The following is a 16217-nucleotide window of genomic DNA, read 5'->3' on the forward strand; positions in this document are numbered from 1 at the left end:
TTTAGTTATTGCTTGAAGATCTGTTATTAAAAATAATCAAATGTAGTTATAGCGTATTAAAAGTTATTGAGATACTTCTAATCAATATTCAACAATAATTCTACAAGATCTCTCTTATAGGGGTTTTAATAACTATATACACGTTCTTTTTGTTTAAATTTTTATTATATTGTTATTATTATTATTTTAATCTTATAAAAATCCTTATATTGTAAAAGATACAATAATGGTGTGATTTTTTGGACAAATATCGAGTTATGAATTAATGCGACTCTTTATATCAGTAATGTAATGAAGTATTCTTTGCAGAGGAAGAGTAGTATACGAATTCATCCCGCAATCTAAAGAACTCTACAATCTACAAAAAAAAGTTTGTAATCCTAAATAGATAACAGTAAACAAACATCATGTTTCTTTAAAAAAAAATTGTGATTATTGTAAAATTATTTAGCACCAATGTTCGTACCATAACTATTTTTCTATTCAATCATAAAGTCTAAAAACTATCAATATCAAAAAAAATTGCAAAAAAAGAAAAATAAGCAACTATAAAACCTTACTTGTTACAAAATGTCTCTTATTTTATTCATATTGTTGTAACATAATGGCCTAAATTTTTGGCCACACCATCACATTTTATTATTTTTTGTTGGAGTTTTTGTTAACATTTTCACTTTTTTATTTTTGTAAACACACTAATGTTACTTAATGCTAATGCATTTATAACTTTTTAAAAATGAAAGTGTATTATATATTAAATAATTAAATTGAAATCTTTTGTAAATTATCATGTTATTCTCCGACGAAAGACTCTAGTAGGGTTCTTTAGGGTTTCGATTTCTCTTCTCATAATTTTATCAAACCATTTAAAATCATTTTTTCCCATCTTTTCCATGATCGATGCTACTCCTATGCTTCCTCTCACACCATATATGTATTCTTAACATGATCCATCCATAATTAATCCTATGTCTCATGTTCACACAAATACTACCATTATTTTGTACAAAATATCCTAAATATTTAAAACTTTTAACCACATCTATCACATACTCTTTTCATCACTTTAGTCTCAAACGTATTATTTATATATTCAGTCTTCTTCTATTAATTTTCTTTCAAAACTGAAGAACTGTCTGTAGTAGAAGTAATCAATCCAAATGCTACTGAAATTATTAATTTAAATTAGAGTATGAATTTACACCAGAAGTTCAATTTAATAATACATTAGTTTATTATAATATGTTTAAAAAGTTTTTCATTAATATTTTAGAAAACAAACTTTTATAACATAAGTAATATTATTGATTAACTAGACATTTTTAAGAGTGATAATATTCAAGAATAAATCTTTTAATGTGAAACCATTACAATGATTATTTTATGAAAGTATCATTTATTGTATACTTTTTACTGGAAACTGAAAATAAATAAACCAATAAAGAAAATAGTTAAAAAGAATTTCATTTAAAATTCAGTGACAACCAGTGTATTATAATATAATATAAATTTAATAATTAAAAAACAAATATAGTAATACATTATTTTTATTATTTACTTAAAGATTAAATCTAATTCAAAATATTTTAGAAAAAGTAAATTTCTAAAATAACCTAACATAACACAAAAATGAGGTTATCAATTAAAATCAATTAAGTATTAAAAAGTTTACAAATTAGAATCATCCTCATCATCATCATCATCACTGATTTGTTTCTTTTTTTTTCTTCGATTGGAAGTTCTTACTTCAGAGCCTTTACCACGATTTTTCATCTTTAATTTCATTTTTACTGAAGAGGATGTTGTATCAGCATCAGATATTTCATCTTCACCTAAAAACAAAAATTTTAGTTTAGTTTAATAATATTACTTCATAGTATTGTATCCCTTGTTTTGTGAGATACATATTTTTAAATAAAAAAATTAATACTATAATTTTTATCTAAGTTAAAATAAAATCCAAATTGTTAGTAATTAAAGTAAAAGTCGATCATAAAATTCAATATACAAATATTTAAAAAAAGAATAAATTCATTAAAAAAAATAATGGTCTAATTTAATTTAAAAAAAAAACCTTATCACAGTAGGGTTACGGTACAATATGGATGTGGCATAGTTGGAACTAGTATAGATGATATCTAACAGTGATTAAAATATCACTAACATAAGAAAAGCTTTGATGCAAATCTGTAAATGATGTTTAATTTTAAGAAATTGGTGGATTATTCCAAAAGCAAAATGAACTTTTATTTCCTTATTTATATCATGATTACAAGTTATATGATATATAAGTGTAATATATGAATAAATATTTAAAAATTTGTTCTATGGCCATGGCATGACAATTTTTTTTTTTTAACTTATAGTACATAACATAAGTTTTAATTTTACATACATTTAAAAAAATGTTCAAAAATTAAATTGAAAAAGGTGCTAGTTTGAATCCCTCTCTGTAGCTAGGTACAAATCTGTAGTGTTTAATTTTAAGAAATTGGTGGGCTATTCCAAAATAAACATCAACTCCTATTTCCTTTTTTTCATAATAAATCATTTCAAAATGATCATTTTTATCTAATTCTTGGTGTTTAAAAACATTTTACAATTGAAATATTAAACCTCAATTAATTTTAATAATTTACTTTAACTAAAAAATATCTACTCAATCGAACATATTATAAAATTGATCATAATTGTAAAAATCCATTGTTAAATTCAGGTTTTTTTTTACTATTTATCATTAAAATTGTACCAGTAAAAGTTGAGAATTTTTAGTTGCAGACATAAAAAGCTTGCAAAGCATTATAAGACCAATATCTTCTTAGTTTCACATCAAAACACAAAATAAACAATCAAAAAGTTGTTAAAAAAATCTACTCAACTGAAAATATAATAAAAATTCATTATAATTGTAAAAATCCATTTTTAAATTTAGATGAAACCAAAAGTGAAGTTTTATAGAAATGATTTATACAATAACATGCTACCAAATATTTGGAATATTATGTACTGGTAGTGGAACACACAAATAGAGTTAAATACTAAGAAATAACCTAATTCGACAATATATACATTAAAAAAATTAGAAATGAATGATTTTAATTGACTGTATGGAGAAAGTTCGTTAAGCAACTTTTTATTTGGTAAAGGGTAAATTTTTTTAATTATTAAGGGTAATATCTTTAACTAGATACTAGTTGTGATTATTTTTCAACCAAAAAAGAATTTTTAAAAAATGTAATTTTGACAGGACAAATTTGAACCTTGTACTCTGAGCATGAAAAACTTAATGTTACTATATATAACATTTTTCTGTTGATAAAAGGAACAATTTAAGCTAATTCAAAATTTCAGTAGTTTTTCTTAACTTAAAAGAAGCAAACAAATTTTAAATAAGTTTAACTTTATATTCTATGTCAATGAGATTCATACCACTTTTATGAAAATCAATGGTCTCCCCTTGCAAGGTATTTTAAAATAAAAAAATCACCTAGTTGTGCATATTTTAAAAAGTTAAACGGTGTAAAACTTTTTAAAGTTATAGATGTTAAAAGTCAAAATAAATATTTTTGAATAAAAAATTAGTATGATTGATCCCTTAACTCCTCTTTTTTTTTTTTTATACGGCATTGCAGTTTATACTAATTTCAGCTTTTACTAGACCGATATTAATAAACAATACGTCAAAACAACCCTTTTTAATCTAGTTGAATCTATCATTAAAAAATTGGAAACACTCCCCAATTCTAGAAATTTAGAAAAATATCTCAAAATAAAAATACCATAAAAATTGACGCTTTCAAAAAGTTTTTAAAACTAATTTAACTTTTTCAAAAAAAAAAAAAAATACCGATTCTAATAAAATTTTATTAGAGTATACTAGAGACAATAAGTTATCTTTTGGTTTTTTTTTGAAAATCTGATAAAATATAATTTTTTCTTTAATGGAAAGGTTTAATTGAGACCATACATTCACGTAAAATTATTTATGAACTCGTTTTTTGAAAATGTTCTGGAAATTCTGCATGCTTTAAACATAGTTTAATAAACGATTATATAATATTCTATAAGTAAAATATTTTATAACTTCTAACTTTTATCAAATTAAAGTTTTTGAAATGTACTACAAAATAAAAAAAACCCAGCACATTAGGAATGGGGTATCTTTGGGACAAGTACAGATGATATCCGACAGTAATTAGTATCACTATTGGTTTTTATGATAGTGATATTATATCCTTGTCAGATATCATCATACTTGGTTTTCCTGAATACCCTGGGAATATTTGTTTTAAATTCATTTTTTCATTTAAAATTATTAAATTAAAAGAATATACTTTTAGTGCCATCTTCTGGTCCAGATTCATTGATATCAGTTGTCTCTAACCTTTGACGAGTATTAGTAAAAACTGATTGCAATACTATGGAATCTTCATGAATTAATGATGCCTCTTCATTATATATTTGTGCATTCTTACATAATTGTGTGAAATCTGATTCTAGTTCATTTAAATCGGCATACTAAAAAATGTTTAATTGTTTTTTATTAAATAAAATTGAATATATAAAATAATTATAAATCCAATATACCTTTCCATCATCAATTTTTGCTATAATTTTTTTAATATCCAGTGGTTTTTTGATTATTTCATAGTAATCGGGAAGTTTATGCCTTGAAGGTAGCTTCATAAATGGTTCACTTAACACTCTAGAATCAGCATCTGTATATTTGACAACTATATTCATTATAGCTTTCATTTTTTTTCGAAGTTTCAATTCTTCTGGTCCAACAGTTTTACGTCTTCTTATTGGAGGATCATCGTCATCATCAGCATTTCTTCTTCCTCTTTTTTTTCCACGATTACCTTTGCGGTTTGATTTTATTTCTTCTTCTTCGTCATCATCAAAATCGTCAACATTTTCATCTAATGCTGCTTTTAACCATTCCTTTTCTGTCAAACTATCAGTATAATCCACTTCTTTACGAACACGTGATCCTCTACCCATGATCTCTTCTGAATCTTCTTCATATGTCCATCTCTCAACCTGAAAATATTTTACATGAAATAACAGTTAGTAAAAATCACGGTTATGTGATTAATATTTATTTAATATTACATTATGTCTATCCCTAAAATTTTTATTTTTAATATTATTTTTTTATCTAAACATATTAGTTAATAAATAGTATTATATTGACTACAATTTTTACAACTTAAGAGTATATCAATTACTATACAAAAATTTGCCCCCAGTCACAATTTTTACTCTATCATACAAATGGTCTGTTGATTAACAAATTAGTTTATAGTAATTATATGAAAATAGTTGAGTTATTTTATTTTTTGTACTTTTAAACTACTATAGTTGTTAAACAATTACCTCTTCTTCATCTTTAACAAGCCATTCTGGTAATTCAGAAATTTCTATAAGTCGTGATTTACGGTTAGGACCAAGTTTAGCTTCTTCTCTCCTTCGCTCAAGATCCATTTTTTGGAATGTTTCAAATTCCTCTACAGACCGAGCAATCATTTGGTTGACAACTTCGTCATCAGGTACTTCATTTTCTTCCTAAACAATAAATGATAGTATAGTTATATAATTTAATATTATTAGCATTAGTAAAATACAACAAAACTGTTAAATGTTTTAAATATTTACCTCATCATCTCCATCATCTTGATGAAGAATTGATTGTAGAAATTGTTGTCTTTCTGATCCTGTGGACTTTTGATCAAACATACCAGCTTGAATAACTTTTTCATCCATGTTTAATTTATAACGAGCTGCAGCTAAAATACGCTCCTCTACAGAATTAACAGTCATCAAACGTAATACTCTTACTTCATTTTTCTGACCAATACGATGGGCCCGATCTTGGGCTTGTAAATCCTAGAAAAAATAATGAAATATTTAGAAATAGTCAAAAACTAATAATATTAATGAAAGTTTATAGTTTACTTGATGAGGATTCCAATCAGAATCAAATATAATAACTGTATCAGCCGCTTGTAAATTCAAACCCAAACCACCAGCTCTAGTACTTAACAAAAACAAGAAGTATTCACTGTTAGCACTATTGAACTTTTTTAATAAGTCCCCTCTGTCTTCAGCTTTAGTAGTGCCATCCAGTCTTAAGTAAGCAAAACCTCGCCATCCTAAGTAATCTTCCATTATAGTCATCAATTGGGTCATTTGACAAAATAACAAAACTCTATGATTAGTTGCTTTTAATTTAGGCAAAATTCTATCAAGCAACTCAAATTTTCCCGATACTCTGTACAAATCTGGCCTATAAATATATTAAGAAAATTGTTACCTATGCCTAAGAAAATAATATAAATAAAATATTACCCTTGAATAACATTTCCTGCAGTTCCAACATGTTCACAGAATTTTTCTTCTATACTCTGGAACATGAATGGATGATTGCACAGCTTACGTAATTGCACAATTGTATTCATAAGTGCCTTGGCACCACCTTTGCCTTGTTTTCCTTTTTCAGCACCGTCGGTAAGCAAAACACCTTTACTTTGCATATGTTTGTACAAAACACGTTGAAGACCAGACATATCACATTTAACAATGTATTCCACTTTATCAGGCAATTGTGATTCCACTTCTTTTTTTAAACGACGTAATAAGAATGGTCGTAATACTTTATGTAACCGACGAATAATAAGAATAGTTTCTTCTTCATTTAATTCCACCTACAATCAGATTTTTATAAATAATACAACTACATTTAACTAAACAAAAAATAAATACTCACTTTTTCTCCAGTTGTTGCAAATGGAGCATTAAACCATTGTTCAAAAGTAGAACAAGATTTAAAAATAGATGGAAGCAAAAAGTTAAGCAAGGCCCATAATTCGGGAAGTTTGTTTTGAAGAGGTGTTCCAGTAAGCAATAATCTATGTGGAGCATTGTAATGAGTATTTAAAACTTGGGTTAGTTTACAATGATGATTTTTCATACGATGACCTTCATCAATTATCATATATTTCCAATGTAACTATAAATGTATAGATAAAATATTCAATTAAAAAATTGACATTATAAGTAATAAAAATTAATGTTTAGTACAATATTAATAAGTTCAAAATTACTTTAGCCAAAACTGCTTTATCTTTAATAACATATTCATAAGTTGTCAATAAAACATTGAATTTAGTTGAACGCATTTGTGCTTGTAATGTACGACGCATAATTGGAGAGCCTTTATAAGCAACAACACAGACTGATGGAGACCACTTTTCGAATTCCAACACCCAGTTTGATAATGTCCTAATATAAGATAATTAAAATAAATTATAAATTCGCATCGAAGCTAAAAAATAACATTTTATAATAAAAAAAGTATAGTAGTACTAACGATAATGGTACAATAATTAAAAATGGTCCATTAACTTTTTTTTTCTCCATAAGATAAGTGATGAGTCCAATAGTTTGAATTGTTTTACCTAAGCCCATTTCATCAGCAAGTATTCCATTTAAATTATTATTAAATAATGACACTAGCCATTCAAGACCCTAAAATTATAAATTAGGTTTAATTAAATAAGTAAATAATGCAACAAATTATGCATTTTAATGATTGTTCTCTAAAATAATGTTTAATATATTAATAATACAATGAAAGTAAGAGTTTAAGTGTAAGTTATGTAAATTTATTTGAATTGTTTTTCAGAAGTCATTTGAAATATTTTAATTATATAAGAATTTATATGAATAATGACTTTAAAATTTCATAAATATGGTAATAAGGCATAAATTTATCATTATTATTGAAACAAAATTAGGTGTTAAATTTAAAATATTTATTTCATGTAAAACTCATTTTTATAATGGGTTTTTTTTTTAATAATGACTTACACTTCTTTAGCCTACTACTACAAAAAATACCACTAAAGTGGATTTTATTTTGTTGGCCAAAACTAAATATTAAAAATTAATAAATTTTATATCAGTGAGCAATTTTTAAAAATATAAACTTATACAATTCATTAAATAATTAGAAAATATTGAATTTAATTTACCTTAATTTGATACTCTTTAAGATTACCATTCACTAAAATGGAAGCTTGTTCAGTGACACTTTCATGTATGGTATGAGCAATGCTGAATTAAAAAAAAAATGATTATGAAGTAAAGAAAAAGAAAAATCATGGGTAGAAATGTAAAATTGTAAGTAGATTTTAACCTGTAGTAGGTATGTTCTTCTGATGCATTCTTATATTCATCATCTTCCATTTTAGCTTTCTTGATTGGTTCCAATTCATCTCCTTTTTCATTGTTACTTTTCTTAGCCTTTTGATTATTTCCATCTTCATCATCTTGTTCATCTTCTTCTTCATCATCAGATTCTTCAGCTACTTCCCAACCAGGATGATCATCTAACCAGCTATTAAGTTGAGATGCTAAAGGAGCATCTTCTCCTTTAAGTGTTTTCCCTTAATTTATAAATAAAATATTATTACTTTAAAATACTTTCAAATTAAATTAAATTTTTTTAACAAAAACATTTTAAATTTATATTTTTTCAGCAAATACATAAAACATTAATTACTAATTGTATAAATAATTATACATCTAGTTTATTGATAGGATTCCCCACTCACAAAAAAAATGATGTTTTTGTAATTATTTTATGATTCTCATGTATATTAAAGATTTCTTCATAATATTTAAAAAATTAAATCAATAAAAATCACATTTTTTTTTATTAAGTTCATTTGACAAAAGCTAATATTTTTACTAAAAAAAAAAAAAATTGAACATCATTGAAAGACAGGAGTAATTAATATTTAAAATATTCATACCTGTAGATGGCTCTATTACTGACACATGCATATCTGATTGTTGTGAACTTTCATCAAGATCATCAGGACCATCTTTCTAGTAAAACAAATCATAAAATATGTAGACTATAAATTTATAAATTTGTTTACATGGTATTGTTTAACTAACTTTCTTTTTCTTTTTTTGATCTTCTTGTTGTTTTCGTTTTTGTTCTAATTTATGCTCTTTTACCATCTCTGTTAAATTTCCAATATATTCATCAGTTTGTGATAGTAAGAATGCCAGTCGCTTATCTTTCTTCTGATCAATCAATTTTCTAACAAATAAAATATTAATTATATAGAAAAAAAAAAAAAAATCCTCTCTTTAATTACACTTTATTTATATATAAAAAACCAATTAAGTTCATTAATTTGATTAGTAAATTAATTTAATTTTATTTTATTAAATATTAATTTAAATAATTTACCTATATCCTTCTTCATCTTCAGCCATCAACCTACGCATACGCTCTTTTTCTATTCTTTCCTGTTCTTTCTTTTGTTCACGTTCAGCATTAGCATGATAACTTAAAACGGCTTTATTTAATCGTCCTATTTTAGCAATATTATTTCTATGATATTCTTTAAGATCCTTACAGTGCTGCAATATAGTACTGAGATACTCTTGATGTTTTTGACGTTTCTTTCTTTCAGCTTCTAGTTTTTGTTGTTTTTCTAGTTTTTCAGTAGCTCTTGCTTCACGTAGTCCTTGTCTTTTAGTTCGCTTATATGCTTTTACATTAACAGCAGTTTCTAATGTTGTGTCTCTGCGTGTGCAAGCTACTACTTCAGCTCTTAACTGTCTTTGAAAATTTAAAACCCTTAAAGCTCTAAGCTCAATTTCCACTTTTATTCGCAAATCATCACTCATTGTAGTTGGTAAATTGCTTAACTGTTTTACACGATGAGCAATACGTGCAGCTAGTCTATTTTCTCTTTCCTGTAAAATTATAAGAGGATCCAATCCTACCGGTTTTGGACAAGTAGTAGTTCTATTTTGTTTGGGAGGTGCTGCAGTACCTTGTGCTGGTTGCTGTTGCTGTTGTTGCGGTGGTGGTTGTTGATGAGATGGTCCATTTGTAGTAGGCATATTTGGCACATGTGGAGGAATTCCAGACATTTGATGTGAGCCACTAATTGTAGGTTGAGGAACACCTCCCATAGGTGGTTGTCCAACAGGTTGTGGATTTGATATTTGAGGAGTTTGTGGTGTAACTGGAGGAGTTGGACCCATATTTGAAAGTGATTGGGGTCCATTTACAGTTGCTAAAGGTGGTTGATTTTGTTGTTGACTATGAGGGTTTTGAGTGTTAGGTGGGGGCTGTAGTGGTGCTTGAGAATTGGCCATAGATTGAGGCATACGTACAGGCGATTGTGGTATTGGACCAGTAGGCATTTGTGGTCTAGGAGCATTTTGCATTGGAGGCATAGGACCTCTCATTGAAGCTCCGGATTGCATGCACATATTATTATCTACAATTTCTCCTGGTTCTAATTGACGATGATGTGGTGAAGGGGGATAACTTTGAGGTGAATTTTTTCCTTGGACAGCTAAAGCTAAAGCTGGGTTTAAAGGTTGTTGACGAGCAAGAAGTCTATATGCCATAATTTGAACTCTAAGTTGTTGCATTTGAGATTGTGTCAAATTACTTTGTGGTGCTGAAGTGTTAGGACCATTTGGATTTGGAGAATTTTGCTGAGGTGATGGTGGTTTATCCGGATGAGGAGAATAGTTACTCTACAAAATAATAATATATTGTAAAATTTATAAAAGATCCAATCATATAATACATCAAAGTTTTTTTTAATTATTAATTTAAATAACACTTCTTGTCATTTTAAATAAAAAGACTTACTTGCATAGGTAGGGGAGGTCTTTGATTAGGATCCATGCCATTTTGTCGAGCTCTAAGAGCTAGTAATTGAGAGTACCTTGGATCTTCTTGTAACCCTTTTTCTTCCATTGAATCAATAGCTCTTTGTAATGCATTCAAATTTTCTTGGGGTGGCCCATTAGGCTAATAGCAGAATGAAATTTTTTTTAAAATGTCCACTAATTTAAGATATATATAAAAAATATAGGTAGAATAGACAATGATATAAATCAGTATACTTTCTTTATCATAATTTTTTAATTAAAAGGAATTTACTAATTTTTATTAAAATGATGTACTAAATTTTTATAATATTTCTCTTTATTACAACAAATACATTTAATTTTAAACTATTTATATTACAATTAAATTATTATATATTTAAGGTTAAATTAAGTTAGGTAACAACCTAGCTTATGTTAGAAAAAGAAAGATAATTGAGAAAGTAAAGAATTTATTGATTCATTTAATAAAATTTCACTTCAATAATTTACCTAAAATTATTACCATGTTTTCATTGTTATTTTAACAAAAACTAAAGAAATTTTTATATTGTCACTTTGTTCTGGTCACACTGCATTAAAATGGATAACTAGTTTATCCTATCATTGGACTTTACACCTCTTACATAACAGTATATTATGTAAAATTCACAAAATAGTAAAGTATTTGAGTTCCTTAACATAATTTAATAATCTAATAACTATAAGTACATTCATAAATTATTGAATTTACTTGAGTATATAATTGATAAATATATAATTAAAAAATGAATGGTATAGATGAATTTTATAAAAATGCCCTAGATATTGTGCAACAAGCTGGCAAGGTAAAATTCAATAACTTAATTTATTTAGAAAAATACATTTGAATTAACTTTTAATTTTATATAACAGATATTGAAGCATGGGTTTTATAGTGCAAAAGACATATCAACCAAGTTAAATGAAAACGATTTTGTTACAGAATATGATAAACTTATTGAAAAAACCATTATTGATAGCCTTCTTAAACTATATCCTAATCATAAGTAATATATAATATTGTATATTACTGTTCAGGCAATTACTTTTATAATCATTATTAATATTATAAAAATTTATTTGAATTAAATTTAGATTTATTGCTGAGGAGAGTGCGGCTCAAAATATTTTGACAAATGAACCTACATGGATACTTGATCCAATTGATGGGACAACAAATTTTATAAATAAATTTCCATTCTGTTGTATTTCACTAGCATTAGCTGTAGAATATGACCTTCAAATTGGGATAGTATATAATCCAATTTTAGATCAATTATTCACTGCACAAAAAGGAAAAGGAGCATTTATGAATAATAACAAAATACATGTAAACAGTACTAATGGTAAATCAAAATAATATCAATGGCTTAGTGTAAATAAGAGATTAGTTCATGTTTGCTTTTTTATAAAGAAGCAGTTTGAAAATATTTTTTTTATACATAATCATCTTTCTAATGTAAGTTAGTGATTCAAATGATGAGTTTTTATTTATCTAATTTATACACAATTTGCTAAATATTTTTAAAAAGCAGTGAACTGCAATATGTCATTAATCTACTATACTGAAATAACCATTAACTATTAGTTGAATATAATTTGTAAATTAATAAATAATTTTATCTAATAATGTAAAATGATCTTAAAATAAATATTAAACATATGTAATTTCTTAAATACCAAGAAAAAATTTGTATTCATTAGATCTGAAAAAAGCTATGGTTGGGTTTGATATATATTGTTCGGTAGATGAACAAATTAAGCAATTTTTCTTAAAAAAATGTGAAGAAATAATGAAAACTTGCAGAGGGTAAGACAGACAATTTGATTATTCTACCATATTACTTTTATAGAATTATTAATATTAAATTCTTTTAGGATTAGATCTTTAGGTTCTGCAGCAATGCAATTAAGTTATTTGGCAATGGGAGCTATAGATGTTTGTCCAGAAATGAGATATTTAAAATGTTGGGATGTTGTAGCTGGAATTCTTTTAATTCAAGAGGCTGGAGGTATTGTATTAGATTCAGAAGGTAAATTTAGTATGTCTTTGTGTAATTAAAACAGTACAATTAAAATAAAAACTATATTATTTTAAGGGCATATATACAAAAATATTATGGATGCAAATATTATTCCTGCTTGTACAAGAAAATTAGCTGAAGATATAAAAAATTTAAAGTGATTTTGAAAAATTGATAAAAAAGTATTGTTTTATACATTTTAAGTCATATGTAAATACTTATAAATATGTAATTATATAAACATATTTATACATAAATACTCTAAAGACATTATTAATTATGTAATAAAAGTTTAAAATATTATTTGTTTTAATTTAGATATGTAATGGGATTTATTTTCCATACAAATATATATATTGCAACTCACAAATAAGTCAAATCGATAAGATACATAATTAAAATTTTAAATTAAATATTATACTTCAAAAACATATTTGATAGAAATATCAAAAATGTCTACTATGATAAATTATTAAAATTGAATAAAGGATTGATAAACATGAATGGAGAGTACAATTAGATGTACTCTACACTGATCAATACTGTATAATCTTTATAAATCAATTTAATGATTCATTAAATAANCTGATCAATACTGTTTAATCTTTATAAATCAATTTAATGATTCATTAAATAAGTTAGTTAAAATAATAGTTATTATTTTCTTTAAATTGAATGTAGGAGTAGAATGTCAGGAAACAAGGAAACCCAGTGGTGGGATGAGGACGTTTAAAAATGATAGAAAGTAAGAAAACTCAATTCAAAGTATGACAGAAGAGCAAAGGAGAGAAAATTGGATGGAGTATAAATGTATGTGCAAAGAAGACAAGTGTGCAGTAAGATGAAGTTTAAGAGGTATGATGAGTTGTATGATAGGCTAGGAACAAAGGAAGACGAGAAAAATCTATAGACTTGCAAACGTAAGAGAGAAAAGGTCTAAATATTATCATTATATAAGGTGTATAAAAAGTGTTGATAATAAGGTACTCTCGAATGATGAAGATGTGAAAAAAAGGTGGAAAGAGTATTTTGAAAAATTACTGAATGAGAAGTACCTAAAAGAGACATTAGAGGATATCTTGTGGAATGAGGGACGGGTAGATTTAATTAGTGGGAAAGAGGTATGGAAGGCCGTAGTATCAATGAAAAAGAATAAAGTAGTAGAACCAGAAGTGCCAGTAGAAGTATGGAAAATATTGGGCAGTGTTGGTAAAAGGTGGTTGAAGGAACTTTTAAATAAAATTTTATTAGAAAGGAAAATTCTAAATGAATGGAAGAATAGTATTGAGGTGCCGATATTTAAAGGTAAAGGTGACATACAGGAGTGTGAAAATTATAGAAGCATAAAGCTTATGAGTCATAGTATGAAAATTTGGGAAAAGGTAATAGATAAGAAAATAAGAAATAAGACATCGGTATCTAAAAACCAGTTTGGAATTATGCCTGGTAAGTCAACAATGGAGCCATTATTTTGTGTGACGCAACTAATAGAAAAGTTTAGGAAAAAAAAGAAAAAGCTTTGTATGGTATGTATAGATTTGGAGAAAGCATATGATACACTATTGAAAAAGGTTATAATATGAACATTAATGAGAATAAGAGTCCTGAAAAGGTACATTAATATAATAGAGGATGTATATGATAGCACTTATACCAGGGTAAAAAGTGTGGGAGGAGTAACAGAAGGTTTTTGGGTAAAAGTAGAAGTGCACCAAGGTTCTGCTTTAAGCCCTTACTTATTTTCTATAATGATGGATGAAATTACTAGAGAAATACAAGGAGAGGTGCCGTGGTGCATGTTGTTTGCTGACAATATAGTGTTAATAGGAGAAAATTAATCAGAAGCTAGAGGTGTGGAGATCAGCTCTTGAAGAAAAGGATTTAAGAATAAGTAGGAGTAAGACAGAGTATATAGAGTACGTGTTTGACAAAGAAGAACACGAGGTAGGTGAAATGAGGAGACCAGTGACAATAAGTGTGGACGTGATAAAAGAGATGGAAAGTTTTAAGTATTTAGGATCACAGAATGAGTGTAGCAGAAATAAGAATGCTTACATGGACGAGTGGAATGACTAGAGAAGGTAGGAAAAGGAACTAGGATATAAGAGGAAGTATAAGTGTAACGTCAATCTTGGATAAGATGAGAGAAGAATCAGAAGCTGTAAGAACAGTTATAGAAATGAATGTTGAAGGAAGAAGAGGTAAAAGAAGACCAAAAAAGAGATGGAAGGATGTAATTGAATGCGATATGAGGATATCTAATGTGAGCATAGATGATGTAGGAGATCATGTCATGTGGAAGTTTAGGATAAGGGTGGCCGACCCCAAGTAGTTGGGATTAAGACGAGGAAGAAGAAGAAGAAGATTTTTCTTTAAATTGAAAACTTGATAAATTAAATTTAAGTACTTGAAATTAATAAGTTAATATTTGATAATTACTTGAATGCCTTGCGGTGGAAAAGTTTGTGTTCCTTGCTGCATGTTAGGAGAAGCTGGAGGCCCGGGTTGACTGGGAGGATAATTTTGAGTAGGTAATGGTTGTGGAGGTCCAGAAGGCAGCGGCTGTTGCTGATGCTGCTGCTGAGGAGCTGGCTGCAGTTGTTGATGTTGCTGTTGAGAAGACGGCTGCTGTTGTGGTGGTGGTTGTATTTGTTGATGCTGTTGTTGTTGTTGCTGCTGCTGAAGAGATGGAGGTGGCAATTGTTGAGGAGAAGGCTGTTGAGAAGATTGAGGTTGTTGTTGATGATTAGGTCCAGGCGGTCCCATTGAATTAGGTGATAGACTAGCCATGTTCAAGTTAAATGTTAAGTCCAAAGTGTATACCAAAATTTAGCAAAATTAATGATGTGACATATTACTAGAGGTTACATACAATGTAAAACCATCGGTCGGAAGCGTTAAAAACCAAACTAATTGATCACAATTCTGTTGATAATAATTAAAAGCACTTTATTGCATAATATCTTAAATTATTTAGGGAATAAATTCTGTAATACAATATAACTACACAATCGTTCAACAAATTTTCCCAATTAAAAAAAACACTGGGTTGTAATAGTTAAGCCGAGTGACACGATAAACAAAACATCAGATACCAGTGTGTACACCGGTTATACTATTAGACGCTATACTATGCAGCTTACTACACTGGTTTCATATTATAAAACAGCAAATGCTACATTTTTTCTTCCATGAACAAGGAGTGTAATCATCTTTTATTAATGATCAAGATTTTCAAAAAGCTCAATATAGCACTCAACACTCTAAATAACTGTTTATTTATTATTTTTAACATTTTAATTGTTCAATAAAATAAACATAAGCCTTCCCGAGTTATTATTTATTTTTAAATGTACAAATGAGCCTAACATTGCTCAATTGTGCATTTTAAAATATACAAATAGTGACTAATTTTTTCAATTATGATATTTCTCATTTGTATGTAATTTTGCTATT

At 27.2% G+C, this 16217-nt stretch overlaps 2 protein-coding genes across 3 annotated transcripts; one reads left to right on the forward strand and one right to left on the reverse strand.

Moving 5' to 3' along the window:
- Positions 1-1473: 1473 nt before the first annotated feature.
- Positions 1474-15824, reverse strand: LOC126903278 (ATP-dependent helicase brm). The gene is made up of 17 exons (XM_050681387.1): positions 15201-15824; positions 10697-10858; positions 9269-10578; positions 8968-9115; positions 8820-8895; positions 8201-8450; positions 8037-8118; positions 7373-7530; positions 7107-7284; positions 6770-7012; positions 6352-6707; positions 5959-6289; positions 5659-5889; positions 5380-5568; positions 4588-5043; positions 4335-4518; positions 1474-1832 (listed from the first exon to the last, which is right to left on the reverse strand). Exons 1-17 carry the CDS (start codon positions 15549-15551, stop codon positions 1669-1671), a joined length of 4869 nt encoding a protein of 1622 aa, XP_050537344.1. The 5' UTR covers positions 15552-15824; the 3' UTR covers positions 1474-1668.
- On the forward strand, positions 11343-13064 carry LOC126903456 (uncharacterized). Of its 2 annotated transcripts, none has more exons than XM_050681598.1 (6): positions 11343-11543; positions 11611-11744; positions 11833-12083; positions 12442-12547; positions 12616-12779; positions 12837-13064. In XM_050681598.1, the coding sequence occupies exons 1-6, from the start codon at positions 11484-11486 to the stop codon at positions 12920-12922; spliced, it is 801 nt and encodes a 266-aa protein (XP_050537555.1). In that variant the 5' UTR covers positions 11343-11483; the 3' UTR covers positions 12923-13064. The 2 variants fall into 2 exon arrangements, with proteins under 2 accessions (XP_050537555.1, XP_050537564.1); XM_050681607.1 differs by having other exon boundaries at positions 11346-11543; positions 12616-12770.
- Positions 15825-16217: the final 393 nt, after the last annotated feature.

Source organism: Daktulosphaira vitifoliae, unplaced genomic scaffold, assembly GCF_025091365.1.
Source record: "Daktulosphaira vitifoliae isolate Bord-2020 unplaced genomic scaffold, ASM2509136v1 Scaffold_1, whole genome shotgun sequence".
Taxonomy (NCBI): Eukaryota; Metazoa; Arthropoda; class Insecta; order Hemiptera; family Phylloxeridae; genus Daktulosphaira; species Daktulosphaira vitifoliae.

Excerpts from the sequence above, each read along its gene's own strand:
- LOC126903456 (XM_050681598.1), top strand. The coding sequence starts at position 11,484 with ATGAATGGTATAGATGAATTTTATAAAAATGCCCTAGATATTGTGCAA. Across the intron at positions 11,544-11,610 it reads TTGTGCAACAAGCTGGCAAG|ATATTGAAGCATGGGTTTTA; the intron begins GTAAAATTCAAT and ends TTTATATAACAG. Across the intron at positions 12,084-12,441 it reads ACATGTAAACAGTACTAATG|ATCTGAAAAAAGCTATGGTT; the intron begins GTAAATCAAAAT and ends TGTATTCATTAG.
- LOC126903278 (XM_050681387.1), bottom strand. The coding sequence starts at position 15,551 with ATGGCTAGTCTATCACCTAATTCAATGGGACCGCCTGGACCTAATCAT. Across the intron at positions 10,579-10,696 it reads GACCTCCCCTACCTATGCAA|AGTAACTATTCTCCTCATCC; the intron begins GTAAGTCTTTTT and ends ATTATTTTGTAG. Across the intron at positions 5,569-5,658 it reads AAGATGATGGAGATGATGAG|GAAGAAAATGAAGTACCTGA; the intron begins GTAAATATTTAA and ends TTTATTGTTTAG.